Source organism: Glycine max, chromosome 14 (genome assembly GCF_000004515.6).
Source record: "Glycine max cultivar Williams 82 chromosome 14, Glycine_max_v4.0, whole genome shotgun sequence".
NCBI classification, from domain to species: Eukaryota; Viridiplantae; Streptophyta; class Magnoliopsida; order Fabales; family Fabaceae; genus Glycine; species Glycine max.
In genome coordinates this window covers 40,892,096-40,910,029 of record NC_038250.2, presented here as the reverse complement: position 1 = coordinate 40,910,029, position 17,934 = coordinate 40,892,096, and the positions used below count along the sequence as shown (strand labels likewise).

Here is a 17,934-nt window from a genome sequence, read left to right as displayed (position 1 = left end):
TGGGCCACACACGTGCCATATAACTTTCCTAGTAATGGACATAAACCTTGCCTATAGTTGCCTACTAGGCCGGCCTTGAATTCATTTTGTTGGGGTGGTCCCGTCAATGTTGCACTAGAAATTGAAGTTTGTGGGGGAAGGACAACTGGTTATAGTGTCGGGTGAAGAAGATATACTAGTGAGTTGTCCATCCTCTACACCCTATATGGAAGTTGCGGAAGAGTCATTGGAAACATATTTTCAAGCACTAGAAATTGTGAACAATGCTTATGTGGAGGCTCCTCCGGTGCAACCACGTTTATCAGGTGCCTCCCTGATGGTGGCCTGAGTCATGTTAAGGGATAAGTATGAGCCTGAAATGGGTTTAGGCCAGAATGGTGATAGCACGACAAGCTTGGTGAAGTTCTTTGAAAACTATGGGAGGTTCGGTCTGGGTTACGAGCCAACACATGCCGATAAGAGAAGGGTCGCCTTAGAAAGGAAAGAAAGAAGCCTAGCCCATTTACAAGGGTGGAGACCACAGATGGAAAGGGTCCCTATCTGTGACATTAGCAAGAGCTTTGTTAGCGCGAGGTGGATGCATGAGAATCAGGTTGTTGTGCTAGATAAAGAAACCAACCAAGAGCAGCCAAGCTGGGTGCAGCCGTGCTCCCCGGGTTTGGAATTGAAGAATTGGCGAATCATGGAGCGACCCAAGATTTCGGTATGAAATCCAATGTAATCCAGTAGTTTGAACCCTATTGCTGGGCCTAGGCTTTAAGGTCTGCTTCTTTTATTGGGCATACCTTTTCTTTAAATGTTCCCGCAATTATAAATATACAACCCTTTGTTGATACGTTCCCTCTCGCACTTTCATCCATTTCATTCTTCTGCATATTTATTTTTGTTGCGATTAAATGATTTAACGCAGATCCAACAATGAGTCCTGTGAAAGTAGTGATACCGAGAACCCGGATGTTGATTTTGAGCAACTTGTAAATGAAGCCGAGGAGGAAGAAAATGAGGATTGGGGACTTCCCCCAGATTTGAGGAGAATGGTGGAGCAAGAAGAAAGGGAGGTGAAGCTGCACCGGGAAGAGACAGAGGTAGTGAATTTAGGCATTGGTGAAGAAAAAAAGAAGGTCAAGGTTGGCACTCATATGCCCGCGAACGTCCGAGATAAGTTAGTGACTCTGTTGGGAGACTACCAAGACATCTTCGCTTGGTCTTACCAGGATATGCCTGGTTTGAGCTCGGAAATCATCCAGCACTGTTGGATCGAGTGGCCTCAGAATAATTAAGAAGGGGGGGTTGAATTAATTATTCCTAAACCTTTACTAATTAAAAATTTACTCTTCTAAGGCTTTTACTTATGTTGTTAAGAGAATAAGAAGTAGAAGAGAAACTTAACCAAAAGTAAAAGCGGAAATTAAAATGCACAGCGGAAAGTAAAAGAGTAGGGAAGAAGGAGACAAGCACACAAGAGTTTTTATACTGGTTCGGCAACAACCCGTGCCTACATCCAGTCCCCAAGCGACCTGCGGTCCTTGAGATTTCTTTCAACCTTGTAAAAATCCTAATACAAGCAAAAATCCACAAGGGATGTACCTTCCCTTGTTCTCTTTGAACCTAGTGGATGTACCCTCCACTAGAACTGATCCACAAGAGATGTACCCTCTCTTGTTCTCAGTCAAACCCAAGTAGATGTACCCTCTACTTGTACCACAAAGGATGTACCCTCCAATGTGTTATGACAAAGATCTCAGGCTGTTAAACCTTTGATACTTTGTGAATGGGGATACAAAAGAATTCTCAGGCGATTAGTCCTTTGAACACTTTTGTATTAGGGAAAGGGAAGAATCAAAAGAATTCTCAGACTGTGTCGTTTTGAATTCTTTGACAAGGGAGAAGGCAAACACAAAAGAATTCAGGCGGTTAGTCCTTTGTTCTTTTGGAAAAGGGAGAAGAGAGACACAAAAAGAATTCAGGCGGTTAGTCCTTGGCGAATTCTTTTTGGCAAAGGGAGAAGAGAATGAAAAGATGAATAGCACAAGTTTTCAAGGTTTAGAAAACCAGAAAACTTTAGAAAGCTTTTAGTACAATGAAGAAGAAGAAGTTCAAAGAGATTCAAGGCTTGTAAAGGATTGATTGAATAAGTGAAAAAGTGTATTGAAAAGCAAATCAAAGCCTTGCATTTATAGACTCTTCATGTCTGGCCAAGAGGACCATGTAGAAGAGTTATAACTTTGAGAAAAACTTAAAACCAATTTGAAAAAGTCAAAAACCATTTGAAGAGTTACATCTTTTGATTTATTCAGAAACGGTCACTGGTAATCGATTACCAAATCAGTGTAATTGATTACACAAGGCTTTTATGTGAAAGGACGTGACTCTTCACATTTGAATTTGAATTTCAACGTTCAAAGGCACTGGTAATCGATTACCAAAACATTGTAATCGATTACAGCTTTTTGAAATTAATTGGAACGTTGTAAATTCAATTTGAAAACTTTTTCAAAACAATTTTGCTACTGGTAATCGATTACAACAATCTGGTAATCGATTACCAGAGAGTAAAAACTCTTTGGTAAACATGTTTTGAGAAAAATCATGTGCTACTCAATTTTTTGAGAAAAAATTTTCATACTTATCTTGATTAAGCCTTCTCTTGATTCTTGAATCTTGAGTCTTGAATCTTGATCTTGATTCTTGAGATCTTGAACCTTGAATCTTGATTCTTGACTCTAAACTTTCTTCTTGAGTCTTGACTTCTTCTTGATTCTTATCTTGAACTCTTGAATTGTTCTTGATTCACTTGAGTTGTTCTTTGATTGATCTTTGAGCTTTTTGTCATCACCTTTGTCATCATCTTTTGTTATCATCATTGTTATCATCAAAACACCTTTGAATCACCTTTGATTCATCATGAAGCTTTGCTTCTACAAGCACAAGCTACTTTTGAATCCCGAGTGCTTCCCGGTAAAACAGAAATTAAGGAGAATGAAACCCGAGATGTCCCTAGAGATAAAGGAGGAAGTGAAGAAGCAATTCGACGCCAGTTTCTTGGCCGTTGCTCGGTACCCAAAATGGGTCGCTAATATCGTGTCGGTCCCGAAAAAGGATTGGAAGGTGCGAATGTGCATGGACTATCGGGATCTAAATCGAGCCAGTCTAATGGATAACTTTCCTTTACCATACATCGATGTTTTCATAAATAACACGACCAGTTTTGCCCTATTCTCTTTCATGGATGGGTTTTTGGGTTACAATCAGATAAAGATGGCACCAGAGGATATGGAAAAGACAACCTTCATCACTCTATGGGGAACCTTCTGCTACAAGGTGATGTCATTTGGGCTGAAGAACGCTGGGGCAACATACCAGCGGTCATGGTGGCGTTATTCCACAACATGATGCATAAAGAGATCGAGGTCTACGTGAATGACATGATCACCAAATCAAGAACGGAGGAGGAACACCTAGTCAATTTGCAAAAGTTGTTCAGGTGGCTGCGTAAATATAGGTTAAGGCTGAATCCTGCAAAGTGTACGTTCAGGGTAAAATCCAAAAAATTACTTGGCTTTGTCATTAGCCAGAAAGGAATAGAGGTGGATCCAGACAAGGTAAAAGCAATTCTTGAGATGCCCAAGCCACGTACCGAGAAGCAGGTTCGGGGTTTCTTAGGAAGGTTGAAGTACATAGCGAGATTCATATCACAGTTAACTGCCACTTGCGAGCCTTTTTTCAGATTATTGCATAAAAATCAGTCTGTCCAATGGGACGATGATTGTCAAGTGGCGTTTGAAAGGATTAAACGGTCTTTAATGAATCCTCCTGTGCTCATGCCACCGGTGCCCGGAAGACCTATTATCCTATACATGACAGTATTAGATGAGTCGATGGGGTGTGTGTTGGGACAACACGATGAACCCGGAAAAAAGGGAATGGGCCATCTACTACTTGAGCAAGAAGTTCACAACATGCGAGATGAACTACTCGTTGCTAGAGAGGACGTGTTGTGCCTTGGCGTGGGCAGCTCACCATTTGAGGCAGTATATGTTGAATTACACTACTTGGTTGGTGTCTAGTGTCTAAAATGGATCCTGTTAAGTACATCTTCGCAAAGCCTGCTCTCATTGGGAAGATAGCTCGGTAGCAGGTTCTGCTGTCAGAATTCGATATTGTCTATGTCACTCAGAAGGCGATAAAGGGGAGCACTTTGGCAGATTATCTAGCTCAACAACCCATAAGCGATTATCTGTCTATGCATCCAGAATTCCCTGATGAGGATATTATGGCCTTGTTTGAAGAGGAGGTTGAAGAAGAGGACAAGGATAAGTGGGTTGTGTGGTTTGACGGTGTGTCTAATGCACTAGGCCATGGGATTGGGGCGGTGTTGGTTTCCTCGGACAAGCAATATATACCTTTCACAGTTAGGTTGTGTTTCGACTGCACAAACAATATAATAGAGTACGAGGCATATGCCCTAGGGATTCGAGCGGCGATTGACTTTAGGGTCAAGTTGGTCAAAGTATATGGGGACTCGACATTGGTCATTCATCAATTGAAAGGTGAATGGGAGACCAGAGACCACAAGTTGGTGCCTTACCAGGTTTACATCAGGAAATTGATGGAACTCTTTGATGACATATCATTTCATCATATTCCTAGAGATGAAAACCAGATGGCTGACGCCCTTACCACTCTATCGTCCATGTTCAAAGTGAGCCCACATGAAGATTTGCCATACATCAAATTCAGATGTCGTGTTGATCCTGCATATTGTTGTTTGATAGAACAGGAATAGGATGGTAAACCTTGGTGCTTCAATATCAAGCGATACATTAAGGATAAGGAATACCCACATGAGGCCTCTGACAACGACAAGAGGACATTATGGAGATTGGCAGCCAGTTTCCTCCTGAGTGGGAATGTCTTGTACAAAAGAAACCATGACATGGTGTTGCTTTAGTGTGTGGCTGTAAAAGAGGTTGAACAAATGCCAGTAGAGGTGCATGAGGGATCCTTTGGTACATATGCCAATGGACATGCCATGGCCTGAAAGATTTTGAGGGCAGGGTATTACTGGCTCACTATGGAGAACGATTGTTGGGTTCATGTGAGGAAATGCCATAAATCCTAGACCTTCGCTGATAATGTTAATGCTCTGCCTATACCATTGAACGTATTGGAAACACCATGGCCATTCTCAATGTAGGGCATAGACATGATCAGGGCCATCGAACCCAAGGCTTCAAACATGCATCACTTCATTTTAGTCGCCATTGATTACTTCACCAAATGGGTGGAAACAGCTTCATATGCTAGCATGAATAGAAATGTGGTGATTAGATTCATTAAGAAGGAGATAATTTGCAGATATGTGTGAGGACTTCAAAATCCATCATCGACAATGCCCCCAATTTAAACAACAAGATGATGAAGGAAATGTGTGAGGACTTCAAAATCCAACACCATAATTCCACGCCTTATAGGCCCAAGATGAATGGGGCAGTTGAGACTACCAATAAGAACATCATGAAGATCATTTAGAAGATGATCATATCATACAAGGATTGGCACGAGATGCTCCCCTTTGCACTGCATGGTTATCAGACTTTTGTATGCACATCTACTGGGCAACCCCATTCTCTTTGGTGTACGAGATGGAAGTTGTGCTCCCGTTTGAGGTGGAGATTCCTTCTTTAAGAATCCAAGCAGAGTCGGGATTGGAAGAAGCAAAGTGGGCCCAGGCACACTTTGACCAATTAAATCTTATCGAGGGTAAGAGATTGGCTGCCATGAGCCATGGGCGACTATATCAGAGCAGAGTGAAAAATGCTTTTGACAAAAGAGTGCACCTGCGTAAGTTCAATGAGGGGTCCTTGTTCTGAAGAAAGTATCACAGGTTCAAAAGGATCGCCGAGGTAAATGGGCCCCAAACTATGAAGGACCGTTTGTGGTGAAGAAGGCTTTCTTAGGAGGAGCGTTGCTGCTCATGAACATGGATGATGAAGAGATGCCTTCGCCTGTGAATTTCGACATCGTCAAGTGATATTACGCGTAATACTTAGGGCAATTGAAAGGCTTAATATTTGGACCTCCTCAAGGACTCATTAGGATCTCCACATTCTAAGTTTTTTGTAAAACGATAATTGCAGCATTAATCAATATGGATTAATGATTTGCATCTCTCCCTCTAGTGTTGTGTCCTTTGCACTTTTTTATTGTCGTTGGGCATGAACGTACACTCTTGTTTTTTGCTCACTCACACGACCGGTATTCCGGAGCCATTCGACATGTTCAGCATGGGTGTCTAAGCGTTAAGTAAAATTGAACACGACAACCAAAAGAGGAAATCTCGACACATTTTTAATTATTACGTTTAATGTTCAATCATAAACATGCATGCATCTATATCTTATTATCAAAGTATCTTGCAACGGGGTAAATGAATGAAGGATCTTTTTGGGTGATGGTCAACACCACAACAACTTGGGTAAAGACTAAGGACAAATGGAAAGGTGATACGAGCATCTCATAGCATTTTTTTTCACATTTGCAAGTTAACATTTTCTTTGTCAAAGCATTAGAGCAGGTGCCAACAGGTGCTAGGTCCACGATTAGATTTGCTCACAATTGAGGAAAGTAGTTAGGAAGGATGAGACGGTGAAGCCTCGACCATGACCCCGCATCCGACTAAAGACGTCCTAGGAGGCAACCTAGTATCTCTAAAACTTTGCTCTTTAATTTTATGTTTTTATGCTTTCCGTTGCGAGTTAGGATTGTTCTTTTTCTTGAATTATCTCATGAATTCGCCTAAATGTTTGTACATAATTATAAGGCTTAGAAGGGAAATATATATAATAATAATGATAACAAAAGAAACTTTGCAGAAAAATTTTGCAAAAAAATAAAAAAGGATGGGTGAAATCAGATTTCACCCCATCTTCCCCCATTCTGTTCAAAACTCACCAAAAGCTTAACAAGGACCCATGGGGCCTCCATTTTTGCAGCAACTTCAAGCTTTTTTCTCCACACTTGCCTCATTTATTTTTGCATTCCTTTCATCCCATTCAAGTTAGTGCCATCTCCATTTAATTTTACCCTTTCCTTGCGATATGTGGTTCTTTGATTGTTGCTTTCTTTGCATTGTTTGTGAGATGAGTTATGCATAAACCCATGACCAATTGCTTTGATTGATGGCTGTATTGGATGGCTCTAGGCCTATCTTTTCTTCTTTTACGAATTTGCATGTCATGCTGCTCCTTATCCCTTATTTATACATGTTTTAACATGCTCACACCAACTGTTTGATGAAATGTCACAATGGCTATTCTATGTGTTATTTTGAAACTTGAATGGGTAATGATCCTTACACATGTTCAGCCACTATTTTAGGTTGTTAAATTAAATGCCAAGGGTATGAACTAAGCTTGAAGTTTTGGACAATGCTTTAAATGCAAATACATGAGTCATATGAATGCTTAAAGTTGTTTGGATTGAATTGGCCTAATTGTTTGGTTAAACTTGTTGCACTAGGGTGGGTACATTGCACATGAATTGCAGTAGAATATCAAATTCTTTTTTTCAAAATAATAAACACTGAGTTGTGATTTTTATTAGTTGTATGGTAACACATACAATTCGTGAAAACCACACAAAATTGATTGACTTATTGGTTGCTATACTTGGGATAACTAAAATAATATGGTTATGTATTTCATGCAAAATATTTTTATGCTAAATTTTAGTTGGATGTGTCTTTGTAGGTGATAGCTCTAAAGAAGCTTTCTGCTAAAAGGGCTAGGAAGGCCACTGATGTGCCATCATTTTCTTCTATTTTCTAAACCCTTTTTGCACCATTTTAATTATTGATTGGTCTTAATTGTCAATTAATTAGGCAGTTTTATTATTTGGGCTCATTTAGCTAATTTGATGTTTTTAATCTAATTTCAGGAATTAATGAAACATTGGGCTTAATCCGGATTTTGGTTGTGGACTTGAAGAGGGCAAATAAAGCAGCGCTTACCTTAGTTAATTTCTAATTAGGAAATTTCGCAATTTTATTTTATGTTGTTCAGTGTTTATTTCGTTTTGGGCCAGAGTATTGTAATAGGGCCCAGTGACTTTGAGTGACTCTTTTTAAATAGCTGCCTTGGGATTCGTGCAAGGCATTCTATTCTGCTATGCTATTTTCATTATTCAGAGCTTTGGTTTTAGGTTTTCACGTTTTTCTGTGCCCTTGTTACAGTTTTCGTTCTTAATGCAAGTTTCCGTTTTCTGCTTCTAATTACGAGTTCATTCTTGCTTCCTCTTCTACTTTCATTTACGTTTCTGTTCATTTACGTTCTTGTTCATTTACGTTTCTGCTTCATGTTTCATTTGCGTTTTCTGTTTGAATCCATGGAAGGCTAGATTTTCTGGTGTTGTTTCCTTTTGAGGACGAAGCCCAACTCTCTTTGAGGTTTCGTTTGTAATGTGGTTTCCTGACAGTTTTCCCTTCACCAGTTATCCCAATTTCGTGAATATTAATCAGTGCACGCTTCGTGTTCGATTAATTACCTCTGAGCCTAACTTGCGTTCATGCTTAATGGACGAAGGGCTAACTGGTGTATGTGGTGCCTAATCACGTATTGAAAACCCTAAGTTGATTTTCGCTTAGTAAATTGAAATAGGGTTGGATTAAGTGGTTGACTGTTAGGGACGAATTCTCCATAACCCAGGATAAGAGAGTGGCTTCTGAATCAGAGGAAACAACCCGTTTTTAATATTAGTAGTTTCGTATTCCATTTTATTTGTTCTGCTCTTTAATTACCAAACAACCAAACCCCCCCCCCCCCCCATCGTTACTGTTACTGCAAGTATATTATGAACATTTGGCTTGTCACTGCTCGTTGGGAAACGACCTAGGATCACTTCCTAGTTACTGCATTTTCATGTTTATTTGATTCGGGTACGGCCTCGATCAGCCACCGTAGGGGAGGGATCCAGTGCAGCCTCGCAAGCGAAGATTGAGTTTGGCAGACACTGTTTCTGAAGCGAGGAGCATCAGCGCTGTTTCAAAGCGATTAAGTATTGGTCTTTCCTCAAAGAAAGACAGGTCCAGCTAGCAGAAGGAGAGTTCATAGAATTCCAGGTAGAGGTTGCCAGGAGGCAGTGGACCCAGCTGACAAAGCCCATGGCTAAGTATGACCCTGAGATAGTCATGGAGTTCTATGCAAACGCCTGGCCCACTGAAAAAGGAGTCATGGATAAGCGTTCCAGATGATGCTTCTGCTCAGGAACGTCCTTCCCAGTGACCATAATTCTGATCTCTCGCTGCCTAAATGCCAGTTGGTCTACGCTATCCTGACCCAAATCAGTGTTCATGTAGCACAACTTATCTCGGACGCCATCTACCAGTTTGTAGGTATTGCACCTCCGAGACACCCAGTGGACCCAGAGAAGTCCAACAGGGCACTGGGATTTCCAGCATTGATCACAGGCCTCTGCCAGTTCTACGGGGTACCGGTCACGCCCACAAAGCTGATCCGGACCCCCAATTAACAGGTCCTTCATTGAGAAGTACTACATGCCAAGGCAGGCACATCAGTTGGGGCAAGACCAGTAGCTGCAGCCGGTAGCAGACGCACCACTATCGCCTCCACATCAGCCACTATCCCTAGAGTCCACCTTAGCTCACATGCAGAGGATGGAGCTCCAGATGCACGCGTACATGCAACATTTGGCTGACCAGCAGGCAGTAAACCATAGAGGCCAGGTGCAGTTGAACAATAGCTTCTATCAGTATACATGTACCAAAAGCGCTAGGACCCCATACTCCCAAGCAGTTCAAAGCCATTGTCGCATGGCCTGGGGACAGGCCTAATTTTCAGGGAGGTACAGGTCCCACAGAGGCTCAAGGAGATGAAGACGAAGCTGATGAGGATGGAGATATGGCAAATGTGATGGATTTCTTCCTTTAAGGAGATTGAGCCTCCCGACCAGAACCTTCTAAATTTGTGAACTTGTCTTTATCTTATTTATCGCTTTCAATACTTTGTTATGTTATTTCTTTGTGATGATTGTTTGAAACAAAAAAAAACTGAAGGAACTTACGCGTGGTTTCGTTTCTATTTTTGTGCACCCTTTGATTTTTTATAGTGTAGTCTCGGATTACAACTTTGTCTAGGTTTCAAACTTTTTCTAAAACTAACATGCTTTTTTAAAAGAAACAATCACTAGTATTCTTCGAAAATTTTGCGGATCAAAACACAACGAAAAGGGTTTTTGAAAAAAAAAATGTGTATCTTGGGGGTGAAAATAATGAAGGACTTTCCCGAATACCAAATGGACTCGAATGTTTTGCATGAACTATGATAAAAGAATAATTGTTGAAACACTAATTTGATCTGAAAGTGGAAACATACCCTAAGCCTTAGTGATTGCGTAACCACAAATTTTATATTGAGTGTCCGCAGGATATGCTCAACGATTGATTTTGCATGAATTTCTAGTTGTCATAACATATGATTCATGGAAGTGATCTAGGCATTCCTTCTTTCTAAGCCATTGGTCAAACAGTTGTCCCAGTATACATTATTTTCTGCTATTTGCAAGCCTTTTAAGCCATACATTTTATTTTTACTAGAACCCTGACCTAGGATGAAAGTTTCCTACCTTACCCTGGGATAAGAGAGTAGGGGTATCTTCCAAGGGAGATTTCTATCATCTTTTGGTTAGTCATGGATTTTTGAAGGAAGTTAAATGTTCATAAAAATAAGAAGAAAGGAAAACAAAAAAAAAACAAAGAAAAAAGAAAAAAAAAAAAAAAAATCAATAAAAAATGGAGAACAGCAAAAGGAAAATAGAAAAGAGAAACAAGTTCTTTGGAACAAACAATGTTTGAACCATGTACAGAGTTGTTGTAAAGAGTAAAAAGGAAGGGAAACAATAGTAACTTAGTCAAGTGATCGCCCGTTTAAGTTACTAACCAAATCTTTATGCCTACTCTCCTACTCACACCAAAAAGAAGAAAGACCAGAGCAACTAAAGCCAAAATTTCCTACAAGTCTGACCTTAAAAAGTCCTATTGATCCATGTTGATTATGCACATTATCTTTGATTTGATGGGAAATGACTTGCAAAATCAATTTATGACGTATCTATGATCTGGAATTGAGATGAAACACTTGTGTGTGTGAGGTTTTATACACACTTGAGTGGTTTTCCTCTATTCAGTTGAACCCAACATTTCTTCTAATGCTCCCTTAGAAATGAAATGCAAAATGTCTTAATCTCATTATTGGTTATGAGAAACTCTATCTTTGCGCTTTCATTCCTCATTCGTTGCATTACTTTTGAAAAGAAAAATCTGTGTTGTTCTGATTGGTTTGGAGGTTTGTTTCTTTACCAAGTGTGTTTGCTTTTTTTAGCGAAAGCTTTCAAGACTTCAATGTCTTTTGTCTTTGCATTTGAAACACTTCAATGTCTTTTGTCTTTACATTTCAAGACTTCAATGTCTTTTGTCTTTACATTTCAAAGACTTCAATGTCTTTCATCTTTACATTTCAAGACTTCATTGTCTTTTGTCTTTACATTTCAAAGACTTCAATGTCTTTACATTTCAAGACCTCAATGTCTTTTGTCTTTACATTTTAGGACTTCAATGTCTTTTGCCTTTACATTTCAAGACTTCAATGTCTTTTGTCTTTACATTTCAAGACTTCAATGTCTTTTGTCTTTACATTACAAGACTTCAATGTCTTCTGTCTTTCACATTTTTCAAGACTTCAATGTCTTCAGCCTTTTACATTTAAAGATTTCAATGTCTTTAGTCTTTCCATTTACAAGACTTCAATGTCTTCAATCTTTTACATTTAGAAGACTTCAATGTCTTCAATCTTTTAAATTTCAAGACTTCAATGTCTTTAGTCTTTACATTTACAAGACTTCAATGTCTTCAATCTTTTACATTTCAAGACTTCAATATCTTCTGTCTTTTACATTCCCAAAGACTTCAATGTCTCCTATTTTGTTGTGCAAGACTACAAAGTCTTTTGCTTAATACTTTTGATACTTCCATGTCGATATCCGTTTGTTCTTTTTACAGGTTTCACCTCCTTGGTTTTTGCTAGTTCCCGGTCGGATAGCAAGATCGCTCGAATGAAATTAGTGTCCTTATCTTTACTTACCTTTTCATTTTCAATAAAAGATAAGTAAAGAGGGGCAACTGTCAGACCCTAATTTCATTCGGGGACTATAATTCACTGATGTTTTCATTCTCGCTAGCCAAACAGCTTTGTTCGACACCAGTTACTGCACAAAACAAAAGATCGTTCAGTGTTTTGATCAAGACTGCGAAAGATACCAAAAAAGGAGGGCAAAAGGGTTTTTTCCTTGAGTTTCCTGGGCCATGTCTCGCCCAAGCTAGCCTCTAGCTCGCCTGGACCACCAAATGACTTTAGGGTGAAGGAACCAGCTTGCCTGGGCGAGCCAGTTACTTCAGGACTAAGCCTTATCTCGCCTGGGCAAGTTGCAAGTCCACCAAAATGACATTTTTCCTAAAAATAGGTGTGCTAGGGGGGCTGAGAAGGGGTTCCAACATTGAGAGTGAAGGAAGTTGATAGAAATAAGAGAGAAGAAGAAGAAAGAAGTGGAAATGAGGCTGAGGCACTATCAAATCGCGACTGTAATCAATCTCTACATTGTTCCTTGTTCGGTGTTCTTCGTGCGACCGTCGGTTAGTTTTTTTTTCAAGATTTGAATGTGATCTATGCACCCTTAGGGGTCCCCCTTGTTGTTTGTGCATATTCATCTCCTCCTTTTATCATCAGTAATATTATCTCTTTGTAAAGTTTAAACTAAATCGATCATTATCGCCGTAAAGTTGTCTTTTAAAGAGATTGAAAGTGAAAATCAACGCATAATTGAATTTCTCTCCATCAAAGTCACTTGAGATTGTTCAAGGTCCAACACCTTAATGACTCCTTTTTGTTCTTGTTTAAAAGAATCTTTCAAAAGCATAGAAACCAATTCGACACACAAACTTTCTCAAACTAAAGAACCACGTAGATCTAAATTCCTCATTGCACTTGAGGATACGTAGGAGCAAGGGCATCCCCTAGTCGACCCCAAAAAAATAAAAAAAAAATATAAAATAGAAAAGTAAATAATTCTGAAGTCACGTTGTGCATACTCGATTAAAGGTTGTCATCCCTTGTGACGGGCGCGTGGGGTGTTATACCTTCCCCATGCGTAAACAACTCCCGAACCCTTATTTTCAAAATTCGCAGACCCCTTTTTGGTTTTTCTAATGTTTTCCTCGAATAAACGTTGGTGACGACTCCCACGTGTTCTCCTTTTTGGAAGACACACCTTTTTCTTATTGCCTCGCCTTACCGTCGAAGGGTAGTTTGCAACACCCTTGAAAAGGATTTGACCTCAAATCTAGAGGTTCTTGAAACTCTGGGCTACTTCCCTCACACCTGTAAAAAGAATAAAAACATATATATTAGTATTGTTTGGTATGTTGGAGTAAGGTAAGGTCTGAAAACCTATTTCTTGGGCATCTTCCCATGAGGGAACATGGTTCCTCACCAACTCAATGAGTGGTGCTACAAGTATAGAAAAATATGGGACAAACCTTTTGTAAAAGTTTGTTAAGTCATGGAAGCCCCAAATTTTCCTTATACTTGGTGGAGTGGGCCACTCAGGAATGACCTTTATTCTCTTAGGGTTCGTGGGAACCCCTTGATCATTATTTAAAAAATTAAGGAAAATAATGCAATAAAACATACCTTTTTCTTTATTTTCATGTTGATTATTCCTACCAAAAAGTACGACAAACCTAAGGTGTCCCATATGAGCACCTAAGTGTGTATTGAAACTAAAAATAAGAACAAACCTACCTAATGAGTCCCTATGAATGTGAATCATGAAGATGTTGGATGCATGGGTGATTTTACAAAAGAAGGTTGCACCACTCAACATATTCATCATACCACCTATCTTAGGGATTTGGTGCCTCATAATACCTATTTTGGGGCACCAACAAAGCACAAAGAGTTAAGCTCATACAAACCAAATCCTCATCCAACAACTCCTTTACTTGAGGAATAACCTCAAGCTCAAGAGGTATGGTAGTGCTAAGGGATGTTTCCCTTGATAGGAGAAGGTAGAAAGATTGTTTAAGAAGGGGTGCTCTTTTGATATCAACTTTTGTTGCAAAATGATTTTTCTTCTTAACAATCTTCTTTGAGGAATCCTATTCCTCTTTTTCCTTCCCCTTGGCCTTTGAAGACAAAGCCTTACTATCCTTTTTTTTCTTTTGTTTATCTAGTTTTTCTTTCTCATCGCTCTTATCTTTAATAGTTAGTTGATCTTTGGCCACCTGTGAAGGTGTTTGAGGATGCAATGCAAATTTAGTGCCAAGATGGGTGAGGGTAATCTCATTAGTTAGTCCATTGTAAATGATCTTCCTATCAAATTGTCATGGCCTTCATAAACGAATATGTCCTGCCTCCATGGGAACTATATCACAATTAACTCCATCCTTATATGCCCCAATGAAGAAAGGTACCTTCACTTGTTGGTTAACTATCATTTCCCCTTGCTCATTGAGCCATTGAAGTTTATAAGGTTTTGGGTGGGGAATGATAGTGAGGTTCCACTTGGAAACTAATCTTGTGCTACAAAAATTGCAACAAGATCCACTATCCACAATGAGAGAACAAGTTTTATCTAAAATTTTGCATCTTGTATGAAAGATGTTCTATCTTTGGGATTGAGATAGATCACAAGATTGGCCTCCAAGGAGTCTTCTAACCATTAGGAGATCACCTTCTTCATGGGGGTAGACTTCCTCACTAGACTCATCACCCCTTACTTCATCTTCACTTCCACTAGAGGAAGGTGAAGTATTAGTCTCCTCTTAACTACTATAAATGTCTTGACCCCTCATAATCATGGTTTTCTTGGGAACTAGTCTTAGGGGTGGATTTCTCTATGGTCTTACCCTTATCTTCCTTGGGTTTTGAAGGTGCAGCCCCCAAAATTCCTTGGGCTTGGTCCTTCCTTGAATAAAAGTGAAAGCCATAAGATTTTGAAGAAGGCTTTCTTTTAAGTTGTTGCTCCACTCTTATACAACGTTGGACTAGCTCATCTAGGTCCCTATATGGAAGGAGTTCAACCTGGTCCCCCACTTCCATATTAAGCCCACTAAGGAACCTAGCTATGCTTGTTCTTTCCTCCTCCCTAAGTCTAGCTCTTAAAAGGAGTAGTTCCATTTGTTGTCTATATTCTTCGACACTCATACTTCTTTGTCTAAGCCTTTGGAGCTTGTCCATAAGCTCCCTTTCATAGTAGGAGGGAATGTGCCTCTTCCTAAGGGCATTCTTAAGATCATTCCAATACTCTACTGGAGGATCCTCATGAATCCTTCGATCCCTAACAAGGGAAGTCCACCAATAGAGGGCATACCCTTGAAAGCTACGGGTAGCCAATGGAACTTTTCTCTCTTCGCTAATATGATGGCAAGCAAAGAGTTGTTCAACCTTCATTTCCAAATCTAAGTAGGCCTCAACATTATCTTTTTCATGGAAACATGGGAGGCTAATGTTAACCTCTTGAGGCCTTCTATCCTTTTCTCTTCTTTGGGAATGATGTTTAGTATGTGAACTATGACGCCCTCTATAATAGTCGCTAAATTCTTCACTTAAACTCTTGCAAGAGTTATGACTACTATAGGAGGCATGTTTTTCTCTTTTCATTTCTTTCATTATTTTTCTTCTTTCTTCCTCTCTTATTTGTTCTCTCTCATCTTGATTTATTTCTACCCTCTCTTTTCCTTTTTCTTTTCTTTTTAGTTTTTCTTTCCATAACTTGAGGGAACTCAACTCGTCTAAGATTCTAGATAGAGGATCCTTATGACTAGTACCCTTACCATTAACACTAGATGAATGATGACTCATGTTGGTTCCTAAGTTGTGGTTCTTTCTGGTTAGGGGTTTGTATAAGGTAAAAGCTAGGGCTCAAAAGAACTCAAGATAAGCGTGATAGGCAAGAAGAAAGTATTATGTAATTACAAGATAAACTAGGTGTGACTAGTAAAGAAAATAAGCTATGAAAGTAAGCAAAAAATTGAAGTGCGAGAAATGTAAACTAGGCGGCTCCTAGGAGTGTATGGATGACCACATTTAAGGTTCCAAAAAAAAAACACTCACTATCCTAAGGGAAAATTGCCTAAAATTATTACACACAAATTGAAGTTTGGTAACCTATAGGAGGCTCCCAACACACTTCCAATGAAAGACCTTTTTGTTACAAAACTTGAAAGCAATGAAGGTAAGTAAATTGCCAATTACAAAATTACAAAACGGTTCTCAATTTTGGTGGTTGTTCTCTCTTTTGGTGATTCACTCAATATGGAGTGCTTCTTAGTCCAATAGCTCTTAAGGTGGTTGACTCCTTGCTTCTTGACTCAAATTCTTCAAGAGATGGCACCAATCCCCCTTTCCAATTTCCTATATGGAAACTCAAAAACAAGGAAACAAAGAGACAAGCAATAACCAAAGACCCAAAATGAAATGAAAGCTAAACCAATAGATTTTTAACAAGACAAATTTTTAAGGATTATTCAACAATTAAAGTAATGAAAAGAAGTATGAGTGTCGAAGAATATAGACAACAAATGGAACTACTCCTTTTAGGAGCTGGACTTAGGGAGGAGGAAAGAACAAGCATTGCTAGGTTCCTTAGTGGGCTTAATATGGAAGTGAGTGTAGATCATGCATTGTTTTGAAGATGTCGAAAAGAAATCACTTGATTGTCATCATCAAAAAGGGGGAGAATGTGAATGTATGTATACATGATTTTGATGATGCCAAAGATAAGCGCTTCTCAAGTTTGATCCAAGTCAAGAATTCAGAAATTCAGAAAATAACTCCCAAGAGTCACATCTATTCAAGAGATTTCTGAATGGTCATCAAAGGCCTATAAATAGGTGACTTGGGACACAAAATGTAAGAGAGAGATATTCCAAAAGAACTTCATTGCCAAATTCTCTCTCAAAAAGAAACTCTTGGGCAAACACTTGCAAATCCATTAAGAGTTTCTCCATGGACTTTAATTGTAATATCCTTCTCTTCAAGAGAGAATTCTTCTTTCATTCTTTCTTCTCTTTCAAAGAGATTGATTAAGGGGCTAAGGGTCTCTTAAGTTGTAAGGATTCCTGAACACAAGGGATGGGTTGTCCCTGTGTGGTTCAGACTTTGTAAGCGGATTTTTACAAAGGGAGTGGAAAATCTCAAGTGGGCTGCTTGAGTACTAGACGTAGGCACGGGCTTTACCGAACCAATATAAAAACAGTGTTTGCATTATCTCTTTCCTTATCTCATTCATTTTATTGCAATCATTTTTTTCTTGCATGTTTAAAGAACATTATTAAATTAATTGTTGCTTCTTCTGCATTCTGAGCCTATCTCTTATTTTAGAAGAGGATTAAAAGTTTGTTAGTGGGAAATTAATCACCCCTTCTTAAGATTTCTGAGGCCACATGTCTAACAAGTGGTATCAGAGCAGGATTCTTGTATAAAGTTTAAAAACTTCAAGAATAGATATGGCCTCATCTAACTTTCCATTTCCTAAGGGAAATTCTATTAATAGGCCTCTGATGTCAATGGTGAGGGTTATCATTATTGGAAAACCCAAATACAGATCTTTATAGAAGCCATATATTTAAAGATATGGGAATCCATTGAATTTGATTCTTTATTCCTACAATGGTAGAGAGAAATGCAACTATATAAAAAAATTAGAGAAGAATGGAATGATGATGAAAGAAGAAAGAAGAAGATTCCTCCTTAGCCCCAAAATGTTGAATGCGATCAATCTGGGTACATGAGATTCAATTGTCCTGTCTTTAAAAGAAGAATGAAAAATATGACAAGAGGAATTTCAAAGAGAAGAAAGAAA

At 39.1% G+C, this 17,934-nt stretch overlaps 1 protein-coding gene across 1 annotated transcript; it reads left to right on the top strand.

Moving 5' to 3' along the window:
* The first annotated feature begins 358 nt into the window (after positions 1-358).
* On the top strand, positions 359-4,786 carry LOC100820048 (uncharacterized). Its single transcript, XM_006596784.1, has 4 exons — positions 359-645; positions 911-1,224; positions 3,253-4,055; positions 4,139-4,786. The coding sequence occupies exons 1-4, from the start codon at positions 359-361 to the stop codon at positions 4,784-4,786; spliced, it is 2,052 nt and encodes a 683-aa protein (XP_006596847.1).
* Positions 4,787-17,934: the final 13,148 nt, after the last annotated feature.

Excerpts from the sequence above, each read along its gene's own strand:
- LOC100820048 (XM_006596784.1), top strand. The coding sequence starts at position 359 with ATGGGTTTAGGCCAGAATGGTGATAGCACGACAAGCTTGGTGAAGTTC. Across the intron at positions 646-910 it reads CAGCCAAGCTGGGTGCAGCC|ATCCAACAATGAGTCCTGTG; the intron begins GTGCTCCCCGGG and ends GATTTAACGCAG. Across the intron at positions 4,056-4,138 it reads ATGTTGAATTACACTACTTG|GTTCTGCTGTCAGAATTCGA; the intron begins GTTGGTGTCTAG and ends GCTCGGTAGCAG.